The 20162-nt window shown below is 38.6% G+C and overlaps 2 protein-coding genes across 2 annotated transcripts; one reads left to right on the plus strand and one right to left on the minus strand.

Moving 5' to 3' along the window:
- The first annotated feature begins 3 nt into the window (after positions 1-3).
- slc25a37 (solute carrier family 25 member 37) lies at positions 4-10093 on the plus strand. Its single transcript, XM_015003809.2, has 4 exons — positions 4-204; positions 5011-5239; positions 5630-5686; positions 6502-10093. Exons 1-4 carry the CDS (start codon positions 4-6, stop codon positions 7029-7031), a joined length of 1017 nt encoding a protein of 338 aa, XP_014859295.1. The 3' UTR covers positions 7032-10093.
- Positions 10094-18974: 8881 nt separating this feature from the next.
- Positions 18975-20089, minus strand: nkx3-1 (NK3 homeobox 1). The gene is made up of 2 exons (XM_015011797.2): positions 19803-20089; positions 18975-19577 (listed from the first exon to the last, which is right to left on the minus strand). Exons 1-2 carry the CDS (start codon positions 19993-19995, stop codon positions 19180-19182), a joined length of 591 nt encoding a protein of 196 aa, XP_014867283.1. The 5' UTR covers positions 19996-20089; the 3' UTR covers positions 18975-19179.
- Between the last annotated feature and the right edge of the window lie 73 nt (positions 20090-20162).

A 20162-nucleotide genomic window follows, 5' to 3' on the forward strand; every position in this document is an offset into this window, starting at 1 on the left:
CGCATGGAGTTAAGCTCGGACCGTGCGGTGGCAAGGCTGGAGATGTCGCAGATCCAGAACGAAGACGGGGAGCCTTTTAATGAAGTCAGCGACGGGGACTACGAGAGCTTGCCGCCTCATGTCTCCGTGACGACCCACATGACAGCCGGAGCCGTGGCAGGCGTACTGGAGCACACGGTGATGTACCCCGTGGACTCTGTCAAGGTAACGCCGTCTCAGAGGCTGCTCGGTTGTTTCTGTTCTCTCCCCGGCGGCTCAAACACTAACCAGCCGGAAAGGAGACGCCAAGTACGGGGAGGATGTGCTAACAGGCGTTAGCCTGTGAAGTCTTCGGACTGCCCATCCTTAGTTAGCCTCGGTGTTAGCTCATCCAATTACGGCAGCCTTGTCGCTTCAAATAGACTGACCGAACAAGTTAAACTGGTCAGCAAAGTAAATCAGAGTAAAAACAAAATGTTTCCCTTCAACTGAAGAAGTTTTGCTCTTTTTTTTTTTTTTTTGCTTTGCTACTTAATAACTTTGCTAACCAAACAAGCTTACTCAAAGACAACTTTAACATTAAAAAGAGGACATTCACCAAGTTTATATCTAAACTATCTCGCAATTCAACTATAGTATTAAAATGAGATGTAATAATAGTCATACGATTGTGAATCTACTCAAATAAATAATGTTAACTATATTTTTCTATGACATTATTCAGGCTAGGTGAAGGTCAAGGTTTTGTTCGGTTAGGATAGATGTCAAAATGTCCTTTGAATGAAAGACTCTAACCACAACTCTGTTACTCCCATTATTAAAGCGTTAATAGTACCTTATTACATTGCATCTTTGACTGTGTACTTTCATAAATTACAAACTTGTAGCCACTAGATTCATTGACTGATATTCAAACTTTAATCTTATCTCAATTAGGCTGTGAGCTTTACTTAAGGAGTGCAGGATTAGAGGACCAAACCATCTAAATCTTCTTGTGATCACTTCACTTAGAGAATTAGGTTCATCCTTATTATCGTAGCTCACAGACACAGTAAGTAACTCTACAAACCAGATTCAGGATAGTATTAAAACACTCTCCAAACATGAGCAAAGCTGGGGAAATCTGTGAACAATAATGAATAAATGTAAACAGTAATGAGGGATTACTTGATGTTGACATTAAACAAGAATGTGCTGTACGTTTAAAACCTATCAAATATATTTTTTTTACTAAAACGTGGTATATTTATCTATCCATTCCATAATATGTTAATTTCTTAGAAATGTATAAATTATATAAAGTCATGTCAATCATATGTAACTCTTCTATAAATGTAGGTCTTTAGACATTTAAAAAAAAAAAAGTTGTTAATCAAGCACAAGAAGACATTTGAATACATCAGTACTTCTGTTTTTATTGCTTAAAAGACAAAAAAACCAAGCACTAATTAATCAGCCCCAGACTGAAATCAGCCAGCTTTCCATTGATCAACTCTAAACTGGTGATCAGCAGGTTAAATAAATTAAAAAATCAGTTGTTGTTGTTTTTACCGTTCATGTAAATGAATCAAAACTAAATTCTCCCACAATTTTTGGCCTGTAAACAATGTGTACTTTAATACTGGCTTTAAAGTAGACACTGTACTTTAGGCTGTGAAGTACTTTAAAGTGCACATTGTACTTTAAAGCCAGCATTTAGTATTTTTGTATTTAGTAAAACTTGTATGCATAAATTAGCATGGCTTTGTTCATTCTCTGTTGGCTTCAAAATTGCAACTCTTATCAAAGATGTTGGACCTAAAAAAATAATAATTGAAAATATATAAAATTTCATGAACAAATAGTTTATGATTTAAATCATGTAGAGGAATATTACTTTTTCTATATTTTTATGAAATAGTTGTATAACTTACTAGTTGTGTAAATCCAAACTGGTAAATATATAAGCAGTAGTACATGAGTGGTATAAAAATATTTATTAAGTGACTGAATGAAGCCAAGGTTGGGAAGATCTGGGTTTTTTGGGGGGGGCTTTTTAACCAGTAATCCATTTAGTGAGTGAATGTTTAGTAATTAAAGCGCACATTTAAAAATGGAATGAAATGACTATGTTGTTTGAAGCTTGTTTAAAAATTGGCTAAAGACAGGTAAATTTGCAAACTGCTTTTGTGAACTTTGCTCCTGCAATCCCCACTTTCCTTCTGCTCAGCCTTTGTTCGCTAACAACGTGGCGTAGTTTCTGACAAGTTTGGTTATGTCGTCTACTTTAACTGGAACACATCCACTTAACTTGTATCCCACTGGCATATGTGTAAGTAGTCCGATGAGAAGCCCTCATTGCCCAATGCTCTGGTGTCATTTCCTCTTGAGGTTTCCAAGTTTTCACAAGCACCTTAAAGACGCAGCTGGTCACTCAGTTAAATCTGGGAGGTTTTTGGAGTTACCCAAGTTTTACCAAGTCTCATCTAATCTAAACTCATGACAGGAAGAGTCATTTCCATCCTGTCGTGATAAATTACTAGACAACTTCCAAGAAATTGAAGTACTTTTTCTTTTAAAGAATTACATTTAGAGGAAGTATTGACTTTATGTCTATAGGTTAAGCATGATGCCTCTCTGGTGCCTTTATTTGTTAGTTCCCCTCAGTCCTAACTGTTTACTTTGAGTTTGATTCCTAGTCAAACTCGAGCAGCTCGAGGAATCAGGGAGTAGCCTGTTTTAATGTGAGGAGGGGCATCTTATCAGTCTTGTGCAAGTTAGGAATCAGCCTCATGCAGGAAAGGGTGGGTATCTCTAATTGCTTCTTTGTGCTATTGATTAGTAAACAGCCATATTACCAGAACTGACGAAGCTGAAAGGATAACGCACAATCAGTCGGATTAGTTGGGACCGTTTCCCTTTTATGGTTAAATGTCAACACTGGTGCTGCTTGTTTAGTTCCTTCAACTGATTGTAACAGAGATGTCGAAATAATGTAGGCAGTGTTGAATGTCGCCTGAAAATTAAACGGCTAAAAGTTGAATTAGTAATTAGTTTTGTTTTAAAATATTTGCCAAAAAGTACACGGTGATCTTTTTTTTTTTGTTTGTTTTTAAGAATTACTCCTGAGGTTTACTCCCTATTAGTTTTCATTCCTAAATCAGCCCTTTCTCAACTAGTTCTTGATGGATTCTCAAAGCATTATTCAGATCTTGTACTAACAGGGGTTCAGACTTTATTACTCTTCAAACATAATAATCAAAAATCAAATCTGAACTTCAGTTGAAACTGTGAGTTCCTTAAGCACGGAGCTCTGCAGAGCATAGAGTCACACAGTGGCTGCTGCGGACTGCCAGCAAGCTGACTGAAAGTTTTTCCTCATACTTGCAGAAAAGACCGGTTTTAGACAATATTTACGGTCATTCAACACATGGAGAGTCGAGCTGTGGAAACCAAAGGATTTCCTCCCGTCACTATTGCTAAGGTGAAGCTAATTTAAAGCTACAGTTGGCAAGCTCCAAGCCACATCTCTGTCAGTCAGCTGACCCAGCCTGGCTACCTGATCAAACCAATTACAACACTCTTACTCTTTACTCTGGAAAGAACACAGCGGCAGAAAGGTGTAAGCACTGAAACAATTACTACATTTGGCAGATTTTTTATTCTGTTTTTATGCCTGAGGCTGTTTTACCTTTTCCAAAAGTAACAAAGCTTATACACATAACATTGTTATAACTCTAACAATCGATATGTTAAATTCTTGTAGCTGTGCTTGGAATAATTGTGTTTAAATAAAAGAAATAAGATCACGTTTTTCCTTTATTTTCTCTCTCTTTTTTTTAATATAAATACCACACAATTATTATTTTTTTCACAGTGAGACTCCTATATATCCTGCATCACAGCTTGAGTTATTGTTCAGTTTATGAAACATTTTGGGTTTGAAGTGAGTGATGATCGAGCTGCGGTTCTGGGTTTGACTTATTATTTTGTGGCTAACAAAATAAAGATATGACAGATCAAAAGCTGTGCCTTTAGTTATGTGTATTTAATGCAGAATAATGAAGTTCAGATTTGAAAAGTATAAATGTTGTTGTTTTTAAAAGAGCTAATTAGATATGGGTCCAGTGCTACAGAGAAACAGTGAAACATCCCTTTACTGATGAATAGGGACCAGCTGTGTGGTTTGGTGAATTTTGGAACATTAAAAACAACAAAAAAACACCAGATTGAAAAGAAAAAGTTCTTAAATGCACAGACTTAATACAAACTTAAGCTTGAAAAGCATACAGTTCTGTTGTTTTGGTGTTTTTCCACATTAAAATTTGTACCCATTTTTTTTTTTTAAATAAAATACATTTGGAATTAGCCTCTAAGTTTCGTGCTTTTGTTGTGGTGCCTTTAAGGCTGACATGAATGGATGCTAAACAGAATATCTACATCAAACACGCATTTCAGCTATTTCAACTAGTCTAATCTTCCTCTGGTCTTATTTCTCCTCACATTATGAGATAAGAGTCCACACAAGAGTCCCTTGTCAGGGACATCCCTCATTTGCAGTCCCAAAACCTCAACCAATCTCTCAGATTGCCAGGTGATGTGTGGCCGAGTTTCCAAAAGTCTTCATTCGGAGGAAATGTAATTGATATTTTATTGTCGACCCAAGAGGAAGGAAGCTCAGTGGAACATGCTGACAAAGACAAACTCGGCCAATCTCCTGAGCCGGCCCCGAATCTCCCTGCAAATAAAAACATGCTTTGTGCTGTCCTGATAACTGTGGAGTTAAATAAAGAGCTGCCACACAGCCTCCCGATCCAGAACCTCGCTAACGCCAAGAGCACGTTCAGTCAGAGCAACTAGAGCGCGCTGCACTTGATTTAAAAACAAATAAATAAATAATAAATCATTATTCAGGTTCTTTAACATCTTAAAAACCATACATTCAGTCACGCAATAAAACAAGGCAATCAACTAAATACTGTAGCAAAATCTTAACCTAAGAAAATGTTGTAATACTAGAAGAATTTATATGAAATGATTTTATTTTCACAGACACGGATGCAGAGCCTGCAGCCGGACCCCAACGCACAATACAAGAGCGTGTATGAAGCCCTGAAACGGATCATCAAGACGGAGGGGATCTTCAGACCGCTGAGGGGCCTCAACATCACCATGATGGGAGCAGGGCCCGCGCACGCGCTCTACTTCGCCTGCTACGAGCGCGTCAAGCACTCTCTGAGTCACATCATTCAGAGCGGAGGCAACAGCCACATAGCCAACGGTACGAGCGTCCGTGTCCCCACACACACACACACACGCACACGCACACACACGCACACACACACACACTCTTTTCCCCAGCGTCACACCAGCTGCTGCACGCCGTAGACAAAGCAAACCATCCAGGAAGAGGGCAGTTCTTCTCATCAATACATAGTTTACAATAGCCGGGGTCAAACGTGCGACGCAGCCGTGAGAAATCCCATGGCGGATCTGTCATTTTGAATCCGTTCTGTTGATCAGAGGGGAACAGGCTGTTATGTTATCTGGAGCCTGGAGCTTGTGTAAATTTCTGCCTCGTGTTTTTAGGAATTAATTTTTTTTTGTCACTGAAATAACTCGAGCAGAGTCACAGCTTCAGAGTCAACGAGGTTTGCTGATGTTTCAACAGGCGTGGCAGGGAGTGTGGCCACAGTTCTGCACGATGCCATCATGAACCCAGCTGAAGGTAAGGAAACGTCGACGCTTCGATGTCGCATTCAATACAGTGATAAACGGGCGGTTAAGAAGGACCACGGGTGCTCCAACCACAGAGCATTAGTTAATTAGTTATATGCATGCCATGAGGGGGCATGGTGACTCTGGAAGAGCTGCAAACACTAAACAGCTCAGGTGGGGAAATCTGCTAACAGGATATATTAGTCAATCACGCCACAAATGTGGAGTGTATGAAAGAGGCATAAACCATTTATAATTCTACTTTTTACTTCCCCCTAAAAATTTACTTTGTAAAAAAATAACATTGAAAATATAGTGATGAATATGAGGAGTACACTTTTAGAAGAAAGATTTGTCCAGTATTTTAGTGGTAAGCACACATGGGATTACCTCTTGGGAGTTTCCTTTTTCTTTTCTTTTTTTTTTCAGTATCGTTTTTCTTTTTGACTTGTGTATGGAAAGTTGAACAATGATAGGCAAAAATGTGTGAAATTTAACAATATTTAGAGGAAGGAAGGAATTTCCTTTAAATTCAACTCGATTCATAATAAATGTAGTCTCAAGGCACTTTAAAAAATCAAATCAGTTCAATCACAGATACATTTCAATTGATCCCAGCCTTTGAATAAATTAGTTATTCAAAGAAGATTAAAAAGTTTATGCCTAAGGAAACCCAGTAGATTGCATTGTTTCTATTGTTTTGCTCCTTGCAGCTTTCACTCCTCCTGGACTTTACAGCAGTTAAATTGGTTACATCGATTGGTTACTCTCCCCTTTACTGCCTAACATAAACTGTAACACTAACATAACTTTGCTGCCTTCCAGTGGTAAAGCAGAGGATGCAGATGTACAACTCTCCCTACCGAGGACTTTGGGACTGTGTTCGGACAGTGACGCACGCCGAAGGCGTCGGAGCCTTCTACCGCAGCTACAGCACCCAGCTGACCATGAACATCCCCTTCCAGGCGGTTCACTTCATCACCTACGAACTGATGCAGGAGCAGCTGAACCCTCACAGGCATTACAACCCGAGCAGCCACATAGTGTCGGGGGCGGCGGCGGGGGCGGTTTCGGCCGCCGTGACCACTCCGCTGGACGTTTGCAAAACGCTGCTCAACACGCAGGAGAACGTGGCGCTGAGCTCCGTGAACATCAGCGGCCACCTGTCGGGAATGGCCAACGCTTTCAGGACGGTGTACAGACTGGGAGGTCTGGCAGCCTTCTTCAAAGGCGTCCAAGCTCGGGTCATATACCAGATGCCCTCTACTGCCATCGCCTGGTCGGTGTACGAGTTCTTCAAGTACTTCCTGACGAAGCAGAAGCTAGAACAAGAGGCGGCATCCGGGCAGCTGTGATGTTCGCCTCTCCGTGACTCATGAAACACTTCCAAGCCCAAAGGACGTGAGAGTCGGCGAGGAGGAAAACGGCACCAAGTCACCAGGTGGCAGTGTGGCGCTTTGATTCCACTCGTCATTGTCATCTCATTACCTGGGTTTGTGTTTTTTTTATTGTTTTTGTTTTGTTTTTTAGCTACAGCGATAGCTGCACAACCACTCTATGCAAAAAAAAAAGAAAAAAAAAAGAAAAAAAAAGAGGATTTATGTCAAATAGACAAATAGTGTCATATTTAACTTGCACCGTTTCGCTCCACTACCAAGTCAGTCGCAGCTCAGTTCCCTGGTGTCTCCATGTGGTGAGCACATGATGAAGTTGTGTGAAACTATGTTTATTTGTCTGAAATATTGGAACTTTTTATTTATTTGGTTAGCTTCCTCTAGCTCGGAGTTTATAGCTGCGGAGGAAAGCGCAGTGCTGTTTGTTTTGATATGTGTTCATGAAAACTTTCTTTTCGACATTCTTTAATCCCAACACTCTGCGGAAGAGACAGCGACGTTGTATAAGTGTCTAACTAATATCAAACACTGCTCCACCCATTTTTTTTTTCTTGTACTCTTACATAGGAATACTTGATTTGTTCTAGGCCCAAGATGCATTTAAACACGCACACGTCTTCCTCTGTTTCAAGGTTATGTGGGCCACAGCAAACCGATTACAGGTGGATCTCGGTAAAGCAGAATATTGTAACAGAAATGGATTTTATTTCAGGAATGCAATTCAACATTTAAATCTCATGTTTTATAGATTATTTACAGGCAAGGTGATATGTCGGACTGATTTCATTTGCTCATTTTGATGCTTTACGGCATGCAGCTAACGGAAAACCCAAAACAAAATTCTGCAGGAAATTCAAATTTTACATAAAAGCAATAAAAAGCATTACTAACACAGCAATGTCAGTCAAAGAGAAGTATGTCCATGTAGTGTACAGTGCATGCAGACAGCGCTCGGTAGGAGCTCCTTACTGCATCGGTGCAGCGTTGCGTGAAGGTGTTTCTGCTGAAGTGTTGAAGTAGCCCGGGTTACATTCCTGGCCTCAGCTCATCTGCATCGTTGGCTCTTTGAGGCCAGGTGTGGGCAGATGCCAAGACCTGCTGGATTATGTAATCTGGATTTATTGGCTCCAGGTCCACAACTAGTCAATCGCCTCTAAAATGTATGAATGGATTTAGCGTCACAATCCTCTTAAGACTGCACTATCCCTGCTGCTTGGGCACTCCCACATTTTTTCTTTCTACTTATCTTTCCGTTAACGTGCTAGGATAAAACGCTCCGTGAATAGCCAAATGTATTTGACAATTTTTTTTTTTTTTTATGGATTCCCCTCCTTGTGCCAGTTTCAGGACAACTGTGAACTCAGCAGTCTTTCTCCATGGTTTTGTGGGCCGTAGCTTCTTCACACAATAACAGTTTTGCATTAAAGTCATTTGATTTTTTTTACTGTTATGGAACAGTAAAAAAACTTTCTGATTTGCTGAATGTTAGGTTTTCCTTAGCTGCAAGCCTAAATCACTTAAATTAATTAAATTAGGTTTTTAAAACTGCTTTGTGTAAAATAACAAAAAAAAAGAAGTCATATTTGACGATCAAATTAGCTGAGATCTACCTGCATTTGCCCTGTAAAAGCTTAATGCCGCATCGCTCCTGAGTCACGCACAACAGAATCTTAGCCGTTACAGAACATCGGCAGCTTGTTTGTATGAAATCAGAGGATATATTTATATACAGAAATCGTCTATTCCTGAGAAACCTCTTTGGATCAGATCCGACTGTTGCTTTGGAAGACGGCAGCAGTGATTGGCTTTTGTGAGACTTGTTTTGTCATGGCAACCTTAAAGGCTTTAGACTGTCTGAATCATCCAAAAATATTTCGTATGTTCTCCTTATGCAGATTATGTGATTAAAATGTAAGCTTGTAAATGAAGTTTTTAAACTAAGCAATACTGCTGCACTGGCTGATCCTCGTGGGGTCAGTAAAAAAGAAACAACAAAAAAAAAAAAAACGTATCCGATCAAATCGTTTTATTTTCTCCCATCCTGTTGAAGTTACTCATTTCCTGTGTGCTCTATGCTTTTTTTCCCAGCCTGTTTTCTATTTTTTGATTCAGCTTTCAGGATATTTAGCCAGATTGATGTAATTCACAGAGCGCTGTGATTTGTTTATGATTACCAAAAGGTTTTCTTTTCTTTTTTTTTTCTTTTTTGTTCTGAAGACGTTTGTCAGATTCCAGTGTTCTCACAAACTCCACGAATCGCTTGTGTGTTCGGACAGACATAACCAAACCAAAGATGTGTGTCGCTTTTAATCTGCTGTGAACACTCATTCCATCTCTGCTGTTTAACCTCGATATAGTGTTACGTTAGTAAGGAAAACTTGAATTTATTTTTTACAGCTTCTGTTTTATAGATTGAGATTTTCTACAAGTTTCACTTTTCTCAAAGTGTTTTTTTTATGTTTTTAGTTTGTTTTTAGTTTGCCTCAGACGATCAGATTTCAAACCAAGTTTTTTAGCTACTTGTCTTAACATGGTTGAGCTGGCTTAGAGTATGTAACCTTCTCGTGTTGCTTTCAGTGCAATATGACTTCACAGAAACGCAATAGATTTTGTTACCTACAGCATAAGTGCAAGTTTATATTTTTGATTATATTTGTTTTATTGTAGTAAAATCAGACCATATCTCAGATCACTGACGAAACATTTCTCCTGTTGTATCAAAATACATTTGCATTTGAAATGCATGCACTCATCGCTCAGAGTGACGAGAAATGTTTTGAGACGATGATCACTGCTAAATTAAGAGGAAACGTTTGTATTCTATGGAGGGAAGAGTTTCACGATGTAAGTATGTTTATAGTATTTATGTAGAGCTGAGTAAAGTGGGAGATGGTCTGACTTTTGCCGAGTTCCATCTCCGGATCTGGAAGGCCTGGAGTTTTGACAATGCAAACAAAACATGATTGTGAAAATGCTGCTACAGTTTGTAACACTGGAGCTGAAATAAACACGGAGATGAGGAATGCTGGCTGGCTGTGTTTTCATTACAATCTTGTTTTGATAAACTGCCTTAAATTTCAGAAACATGTATTACATGTCATTAGTGGTTTCATTTGCGTATGTATTCAAGTGTAGCTTTATGCTTTATTCAGTGTTTGGGGATTGCTTACCTGTGTCAGTCTGTTGCACCATTTGCCTTAAGGCAAACTGGCTTCTAATTCCTTTTGCTCATTTTATAAATATAATAAATAATCCTGGAGTCACTTGACTTGATTGGGTTTCTGTTACTTTTCTGCACTTCCATGTAAATCATTTGCCATGTAGATATGTTATTCTCACTAAAATGGTGATTGATCTTGTTATGTGGAGCACTGTTGTACTGTCAATTATAGCTCTATATCTAAACATAAGTATTATTAGGAGAAGAAAGGAAATTTCAGTTAGCCTGAACTGTCCAGCAGTAACAGTTTAGCTCCAGTAGAGGGCAGTATAGCGCCATGCAGAGCTTCCTGTGCAACACCTAAAAGGCAAGAAATGCAGACCTGCTGTGCCCTGTCCCTTTTTGGATTATCTTCTTCAAGTTGGGGGTGAATTGGCAGCGCTTTTTGAGAGCAAACGTTTAGGCAGCCCTTAAGTTACTGTTATGGAAGATTCAAGGTTTCCTCAAACATGCATGAAAGAACCACAGCAACACTCCAAATGGTTTAGATGAGGGAATTACATCATAACATTACATAATGCTAAAAAAAAAAAATCAGTTTTACTCCATTTTAAAACCATGACACATAGCATTTTAATCATAGCATAATTTTTTATTTTCTTATATATTGCCATTTCTGACTAAAGAGTTCATTTTGATATTTCAAATTTTAGAATATTTGAGCACACCTTAGAATGCTGCTTAGTTGTTATTCTAAAATATTCCTCAGAGAGAATTAAATAAGAAATATTGACAGTTCTAGTAGAAAAAGAGTCGAGTCTATGCACACGTTTAAGCTTAGAACTGCACTGTTGCAGTCTGTCTTACTGCATTGTGTACACAATAGTATTGTGAAAGAGTCACAATCCAATATAGAAATGATTTGTTGAAATACAGTTTATAAGTGTGATAAATGAAATGAAATCATTATAGATTTATTATATAAATAATTAAATGCATCAATAATTTGTCAAGATATGCTGAAGCAGAGAACTCTGAAACAATGAAATGAAACAACCACTCAAAAACACCTAATGCTTTTGAAAAAATGGAAAAAAATGTGATACACTGTGTATTTCCAGTGTTATTTTTCTCACAATTTTAAATATTTACATATTGAGCTAATGATTTATAGAATTATGTCATTTTTAACCCTCTCTTTACGTTTGTTATAAAGAAATATGACATTGTTTCATCTTAGCATTACAGCCTTTACAACAAGGAAAGCAGCAACCAGAACAGAGTTCACACTATGAAATGATTTGTTTTTGCCAGGTCCCAGTCCATCTGCTGTTTTGTGAGGTAATTTTAAAGCATTTTTTTTTTCAGACTCAACTTAGCAAGAATCTCGTGTGGCAAAACAGACACGGCACTGCTTTTGCTCACAGCTGTACCAGTGACTGCTTTTTGAGAATGAGCCAGTTTAAAGCTGCATCATGTGACTTTTATTAAAAAAAAAAAAAACATTTCTCTACATATTTGTGGAAACAGCCACTATGTCATGACAGTTTCATAACATAGTGTCACGAGTTTCACTGTGACTATCTGAAAGAGTTTTAGCACTGCCAGTCATGCCTGCATGTGTAGGATATCAATCTTTTCACAGATTATCTATCTCATAACACACTGTCACGACATGGTGACAGTTTTAACAAATATTAAAAAAAATACATTGCACGTTTAACTGTAGCTGCTATGACATCCATGTCAGCAGTTCCATAGGTGTACGATTAGCTTGGAAGAACGTTGGAAGGCCACAGAACGTGTTATGAGAAAAGCAAACGTAGAACATGAGTAACATGTCCTCACAACAATGTTTGACATCTACATCACCATGGTGCATTGAAGCTCTCATGTATAAATCACTGACTTATGTGTAGGAAAATGAGACTTTCAGCTGCTTCCATTCACCATTTGTTACAGAACTGCTTTACTTCTGGCTGAAATGTTCTGATGACAAAGATGTTAGTTGTAGATAAAGGGGAATGCTGACACCAGCCTTAGTGATGGTCAGAGTTGTATACTGACACGAATCACATCAGAAACTACAATTCCCAGTACTACCTGGATTTGAACTGAATTGATTTATTTATTTATTTTAACAAGTGGTCATCCCACCCATATAGGGAATTAAATTATGGCTTTCAATAGACTCCTTTCAAATTGCTGGTCAGGAACTGGTCCCCAAACTCTGATGCCTCAGAGGATATGCATGTGATTTTTTGTTAATAAGGAAATCAATCTTATCTTAAAACACTTCTAAACCTTGACCAGGAGAGTGTGGAGGCAGCTGTCAAATAGAAACGATAAGTACTAACCAGAAATACCTGCATTTCCTTCAGTGTCACTGAAGGAAATGCAGGTATCACCAATGATACTTGGTGGCCAACAAATGCAAAATGCCATTTGTTGGCCACCAAGTATCCCGCGCTGTTGTTTTTGCTTGACATACAATAACTAAAACGTATTGACCTCAAAAAGGATTCAAGAGTCCTTTTGCCAGGGTTATGACTTTATGACTTTTTAAAAAAAAATTTTTTTTTACCATTTCATTACATTATGTTCTATTCAAAGTGTTGTCATGATAAAAAAAATAAATAAAAAGCTAAGACTTTATACTTTCAAAGAGATGACGACAGTGTGGAGCTTTACTCCACAGCAACATGTCTATGGACACGTACGCTGATTCTATAAACCTGAAGTGTTTAGCTTTCGCCCTCGTCCAGGAGTCGGTTGTTTATCTGAAGCGCACAATAAATGCCCCTCTCATCCACATCCTCCATCTTGCGATGCTTCTCTCTAATCTCTTTAATCTGCAGTAAACTTTCCTACCACTTTATAACATTATCTGAAAGATAAGAAGAAACATGACTTTTCTCTCGTGGCCTGCATGTCTTAGAGCATGTTTCTCTCAATGCCTGCAACAGCGCAATCGGCATCAGCCATCAGGAGAGCTAGATGCGCCGTGGTGTATCTGCTGATGGGAGAAGAAAGGCAGCTGCTCTGCTGGGTGAGCAACATGAGGGATCCAGTTACAATATCTGAGGAAGTTTTGTTGAGAGCTCCCATGGGGAGATGGAGGCCGCGTTAAACCTCCTTATCGTCCCCAACAAATTTACGAGACAGTCACGGCATATTGGAGCACAGACAAAGACTGTCTTTGTGGTCAGGGTTACTTTTCTGCTCATCTGCAGGAGAGATCTGCTTGTTTGTTAAAGCATCATTGACCACCTTGAAGTGAACTTCAGTGCAGTGTGTGCACAGAGCACATCAGACCACCAAAATAGCACAGTGAGCAAGGCATGACTCACTTTTAAGATGAAGATTGATCCTCTTCAGAAATACTTCCAGAAGTTACATCACATCATTCCTTCAAACCACAAAATTGTACATTCATACCAGCTACTGATTTCTTTTCTCATACCGCATAAGTTTGCTACATTTTTGATAGATATGTATCTTTTTTTTTACTAACAAAAACTGCTTTGCTTAAAAAGTTCAGTGACATCACGAGGATCGAGGACCTTTTGGAGTTTACTGTTCTAGTCCTGCTAGGGCTGTTCAGCAGATGTGAGTCACATCTGCATGAACAGGCTTCATAATTTGGTGGGGATTTCCAGAATTGTTGTCGTTTCATATTCTGCTGATCTAACAAGAGAGGAACCCGAAACGTATGCTTTGGGTTCCTTACTTTTTGGTTCATGCAAATAAATTATGTTATTTATTTGTTTATTTGTTTGTTTGTTCATTTAATAAGATCTCCAATCACATTTCTGCAGACAACATTTGACTTTACTGGTTCTTCAAGATTCCCGAGTTCTCCCAACTGTCTGAAATACCTGAGCGGCTAAAATTATGGAATTAAATTTTGCTGTAGAGCCAAATTCAAAGAATGTCGCTGCTGCTTCCAATCACCAATGACGTCAAAGTCTCTTAAAAATAACTTGTTCAAAACTTTCTATATCATTTTAGAAAGATCTTCAAACTTTTAAAATCAGTTTTCCTGATTTAAAATGATTTTGAATCAGGAACTTGAGATTATTTGTACAAGTATTTCCCTTTTTGACTTCATCCAGACTATTGTAACCCGTTTTTTTTTTTTTATGTGTATCAACACAAAACTATCCCTGACTTTCACTTTCTGGTTCATGCATAATCAACCCCCCTTGCTCTATTAATGAATTACTGAAACCTCATACAACAACCAGAACCTTTTGGTACCCAAACCAAGCTCTACTCAAATTATATACAATACTTTTTAAATAACATCTATATATGAAACATATATAAGCCTGTCGCGATAAACTCTAAATCAATTAATCGCACGATAAATTAAACCTATCGACCTCATTTTAATTATCGGCTTTGTCGTCTCTTCCTGCCTTTTTTTCTTTCTGTTGATGACACTCAATGAAAAAGACTCAACTCCGGTGCTCTGCACTGACCCTCCCTTCCTATTTCCTTAGTGTAATGCCCAGCGCACACTAAAAGAGTTGTCGACCCATTTTCAAAACCTGAGAGATCACACATTAGCCGACAGAAATCCTAGGTATAACGGTTCGATCGGGTTCGATCTTGCCGTGTGGTGTCCAGCCACATGGGCACAAAATAATGGCTAACTGGAGTAATTTTAAAATTAGTCCAGTTAACTAATTTTAAAACCAGGCATTAATCAATGCTTTACTAGAATCTACCTCCAATGCATGTGGCTAGAGTCAGCATAAAATCCTGACTGAATGAAAATCATTATAACCTATTTATGTCACGCTAACGAAGAACAGCTGAAAAATTACCGGGTTTATCAACTGCGTAGCAATTTGGCTCCAACTCATCCCCTTGTCATTTCTATATTCTTTGCACGAAATGTTGAATAAATATTAATGTTGTTTCCACATATCATCTCCGATGTCCGCTGGACTTCGGGTTGGCCGTGTCAGCTGTTTGGGATTCCCCTCGTTATTTCCGTTAAAGCGCGGAGGTGAATCCGCGCTTTCTGATTGGCTACCTGTCACATTCAGCGTTAAGCTCCCAGTCGGGGAAAACCCTGATTTAGATCGGAGCGGCCACGACGATCTAAATCACAAGACAGGATGATCGGTTATGAAATCACCAGCGACAATCTTAGATCGGCCAACGATCCAAGATTATCGTAAGGGGAAAATAGGGGCAAAAAATCGTGTAGTATGAACTATTGCATTAGGTAGTCGGATGTGCCCATCTTCTCTATTTAAGTCTAGTGATTACTGAAGGGCAATATAGTACACATACTTCATAATCTGCACTCTTTTGGTTGAATGCAGTATTTATTTCCACTTTGGCTTTATGTTGTTTAGTTTTTATTAAAGTATGTTTTTTGTTAATGGAGACTGAGTCCATTTTATTTTTGTTTTTGGTTATTTTGTTTATTTAGTTTATCAGTTCCAGTGTTATGTGTTCTTTTGAAAATAAAGTGTATCTATCTATGGCAGGAAATTGCATGTATTATTAGTCATTTCCATTAAATCAGTGTCAAAAGGTCTTGAAACAATATTATCGTTTATCACAATAATTTTTTAGATAATTAATCCCTCAGCAAAATTTGTTATCGTGACAGGCCTAAACATATATATATATAGTATATATAACATAGTATGTTTTTTTATACATACTGTTAGAGATCTCTTTAAATATATATGTTTGGAGAATATCTTCAGCTGCTTTTTAAATGAGTCAAGAGTCTTGACTCAAGACTCTTATTCAACGTAATAACAACAGAAACTTGTTGCATATATATATATATATATATATATATATATATATATATATATATATATATATATATATATATATATATATATATATATATATATATATATATATATATATATATATATATCTACATCTATTTCATGTATGTCTTCTTGTATCCTTCAGTCAATTTTTATTGTCATTGTCAATTTTGACGCTCTCTTTTGGAAACACCTTCTAAATTTGATCTGCGAAACTCCAATATGATTGACTTTAACCTATTTACCCACTTACTCTCATTTGCTTGCTCAGTAAATCCTGTAAATCCAGACGGCCCACAGACAGCTTCAGAGTCACCTCTCCCCTCCGCCCCCTCCAAGAAGACTGAAAATGAACGATAAAGACAACCTGGTGTTTTTGCAAGTATGCTCTGTTTGGGATTCAATGTACCATCTCCCTTTTGAGGAAATGCAGGTATTACAAAATGGTGAGTGCAATAATAGCCGTGCTGCTCACCTCCAACTTCAACCTTCCATGAGCTCCTTTATCTGATGAGCCAGCTCCTATAGAGCCCTAGAGACGCTGAGATGCAGCCGGATTTTCAGTGTCGTCAAAACAGATGCAATCTGCCCTCTTCATGTCAAATTACCTGTTTACTCTGAGGGCTTAGGGAAGAGCTCAGTCACAGCCTCTCTTGATACCAGCTCACTTCAGTTAGAGAAAATTAATAAACTTTTTAGAAGTCATGTTAATGTTAGCAGAATGTCTCAATTTTCTTAATGTCCTGAAGGTTTCACAACTTCATGGATGTACCTCCTCTGTATAGATGTTATTTTATTACGTTAACCCTGCATACTGAACCAAATCACATATGAGCCTCATACATTTAGTTCTAAAGCAAATACTTCTGAGTTAGACACGATAGTCAGATTTGTGACAATGACGGCTCACTCTTTATCAGCTCCATCTACCCTATGCTCGCACTATAGTTATCGCCAACTTGCCCTTCCTAAATATTTAAAGCTTAACAATCTTGCATGCCATCTTTTAACGCCAGAACTAAGTCACCACTGTTTTCCACTATAAATTAATTTCCAAAACCTACAGATTTTCAGCTTTATTTTTATTCTTTACAAATAATTCATCAGTATTTCAAGTAAACAAGTGGATTTCTTCATGGGATGCAAATAGCAGTAACAGATAGAAATTAAACACTTCCTCATATTTGATAAAACGGCTGTTGTTGTGATCTTAAAGATTTTAGAGATATCCTGTGTTTGCATATTTGTTAAGCAGTGAAAGGTTTGGATCCAATCTGTTGCACTCTGCCACGTAGTTTTGATGGTTATTTATTTTATTTTCTAGGTTTCTCCTTAGTTTTTGATGCTTTGAATCAACAAAACGTCAGTCTATCTTTAATGTATTTTACTCAAACAACAATAACACAACTTCTCAGAGTGGCTGAAACATCAGTCACTCCTTAAGAAAAAAACTCTTTCCAAATGGCTTGTTTTGATGGTGTTATTAACTGAGACTACAATAAACTTTTTCCCGTTTTCTTCACATTTCATGCAACATGCTGCACACATCTTCCGAAAAACACTCCACCATGGCATACGCTTTGCTTTAGTAAAGGTATAAACCCCTTGATTTCTTTTTTTGCAAAAAGAAATCATTGTATTTCACATAAGGCATCTAGCCCCTCTGACTAGGGTTACTTGAGTAGTAGCATTCCAACAGATCCAGGTTTTCATCTCTCGCCCATTTTTCATCAAGGTGCTCTGGTTCCCCAGCACCTGATGCAGACCTTGTTTGGCCGGGCGACGTCTGAGCCAGCATGTCGTGCTTATCAATGTCTCTCATGGTATGAGGTAGGCTATATAGCTCCAAGGGTCTTGCCTAAGGCCCCACACTGCATAGCTCAATTTCACTGTCGTAACTTTTTGCCCCAGCCTGGATTTGAGCCTGGGTCTCCCAGGTGGAAGACTGGTGACATACCCATTGAGCTATACAGTCAGCCACATATGTATAGAAAGAGAGAGAGAGAGAGATTTTATTTATATATATGTGTGCGTGTTCTAAATGTTCAAAGTAATTTAAGACAGGAGTCAAGGAAATTGTAATATTCCTATGAAGATCATTCCCCCCAAAACCAAACAGTAGATGTGCAACCTAAGTTTTCTTAACACAAACATTTAACTTGTTTTCACTCTCCATATTGCACACAGAAGGTATCATCAAAAAAACAAAACAAAACAAAAAAAAAACAGGTTCTGCAACTATTTTATCTGTGCACTTTCCTATCTTTTGCAGAATACCATGCCCATCAGAGTACTGACACACAGAACGACTGACATGCTTCATACCACGCTGCCACAGTGCGACATTATCACCTGGGTGTGTGTGACAACAGGGTGTGGCATCAGTTTAAACTGAACCCAACCTTAATTTCTGAGTCTAATCTTCATTCTTCAGATTACCGCGTGTTTTGTGTCAGTTCATGTTTTTGTTTCTAGAAGTCATGTTGATGTCTCTTCTGACTTCCTCAGCAATGTACGTTTCTTTTTTTTTTCCAGTGGTTTTTCTCAACTGGCACAATGTCATCTGCAGGAAACTGAGATGCTGTTTATCTTCATGTAATCTGATCAGGGTTGTCCAGGATCAGCTCTCATTCCTCAATTTCAACAGATAACATCTCACACTGCACAAAGTTTAACTTCACATAGATTATCTAAACGAATCAGCAAAAATCCTCAAGAGTTGTCACACAAGAGCAATTTTTTTTTTTTTTTTTTTTAGCTAACCGTATTATTTTCACCGGCTCCTTTGAGAGAAATTCACAATTTGCAGCTTAATTATTATTAAGTATCTAATACGAGTGTTTTAGAAAACAGAAGAGAATATGATGTTGTCTAAACTTTTTGTGAATTACACAAAGTTCTTTTTTTCTTTGCAAAGAGCTTTCAAGAAAAATGAGCTTCAGCAAAAAATATAATTTATTATAATGAAATAATCACCAATACCAAACAGTTTGATTCAGGTCCATGCAACACATTGCTTGAATCTTTGGACAACATTCTTATATGAAAAGAGAAGCATCCAGGCAGTTCAAAGTGTATTAATTAAAAGAGAAGAAACTTCAAGTCCCTTAGCATTGGCTAATTATCATCCGTTGTGACTTTTCTACCACAACATGGGCCCCCAGGCTCCACTGTAGTCCCACAGGTAGGGTCTGTACTGGTAGGCCTTGCAGAAGGAGGTTAATAGTGATGCTCTGACCAAATCCTCTCTGAAGCCCAGTCCATCCGCTTTGTACGCATCCTTGCAGAGCTCTGCAGTCTGCTGCTTTCGCTTGGTTTTGTACCGCCTGTTCTGAAACCAGATCTTGACCTGGGTCTCGGTCAGTCTTAAGGTGCTGGCCAGGTGGGCCCTCTCTGGGGCTGATAGGTATTTCTGGTGGCTGAATTTTTTCTCCAGTTCAAGCACTTGAAGGTGCGTGAAGGCCGCTCTGGACCGCTTCTGTTTTCCTGCGGAGGAGAAGTTCGACTCTGAGGAGCTGGGATGGGACGTGTCTGGAGACTCTGTGGAGGACAGAGCAGACATGTGAATAGGTCTGCTGTTCAGTTTGTTAGGTTCATGAGCACTATGAATTACGCAGACTGCACAAATTGAAGCAATCTATTTTTTTAACTCAATATTGCTACCATCCCCTAAATCCCAGAAAAGATGTTGAATAAGCTGGCCAACATCTTGTGCAAAACCGTTGACAGATTCCTTCCAGTTATGTCAGGCATGCCGGTGCTCACCTGTGTGCATTCCAAAGGCGGATTCCTCAGGATAAAGGTGTGTTGACAACTTTTCAGACTCTTCTCTCCAGTCGGAACATTTTTCCCTCCTTGGCGAGCTGCATTTGCCGTCCACTCTCTTGCAGTCCTTACTGGACAGGATGTCCTCAATGAGGAACGACGTCACAGGTTTGATCGTACCAGACATTTCCATCCAGTAATCTCCAGAAATCGGAGACCTGTCAGCACCAGAAGACCGAGGCTTTGCTAAAGCAGCGTGTGTGTCCTCACACTCTGGAGGCTTGAATTTATATGCAGGGAAGAGGCGGGTTCAGCCAGACTGAAGTGAAAGAAGGGTGGGGTCAAGCTGACGATCATTTT

This window comes from Poecilia mexicana, unplaced genomic scaffold, assembly GCF_051168715.1.
Source record: "Poecilia mexicana isolate PSO_F unplaced genomic scaffold, ASM5116871v1 scaffold_9, whole genome shotgun sequence".
NCBI lineage: Eukaryota > Metazoa > Chordata > Actinopteri > Cyprinodontiformes > Poeciliidae > Poecilia > Poecilia mexicana.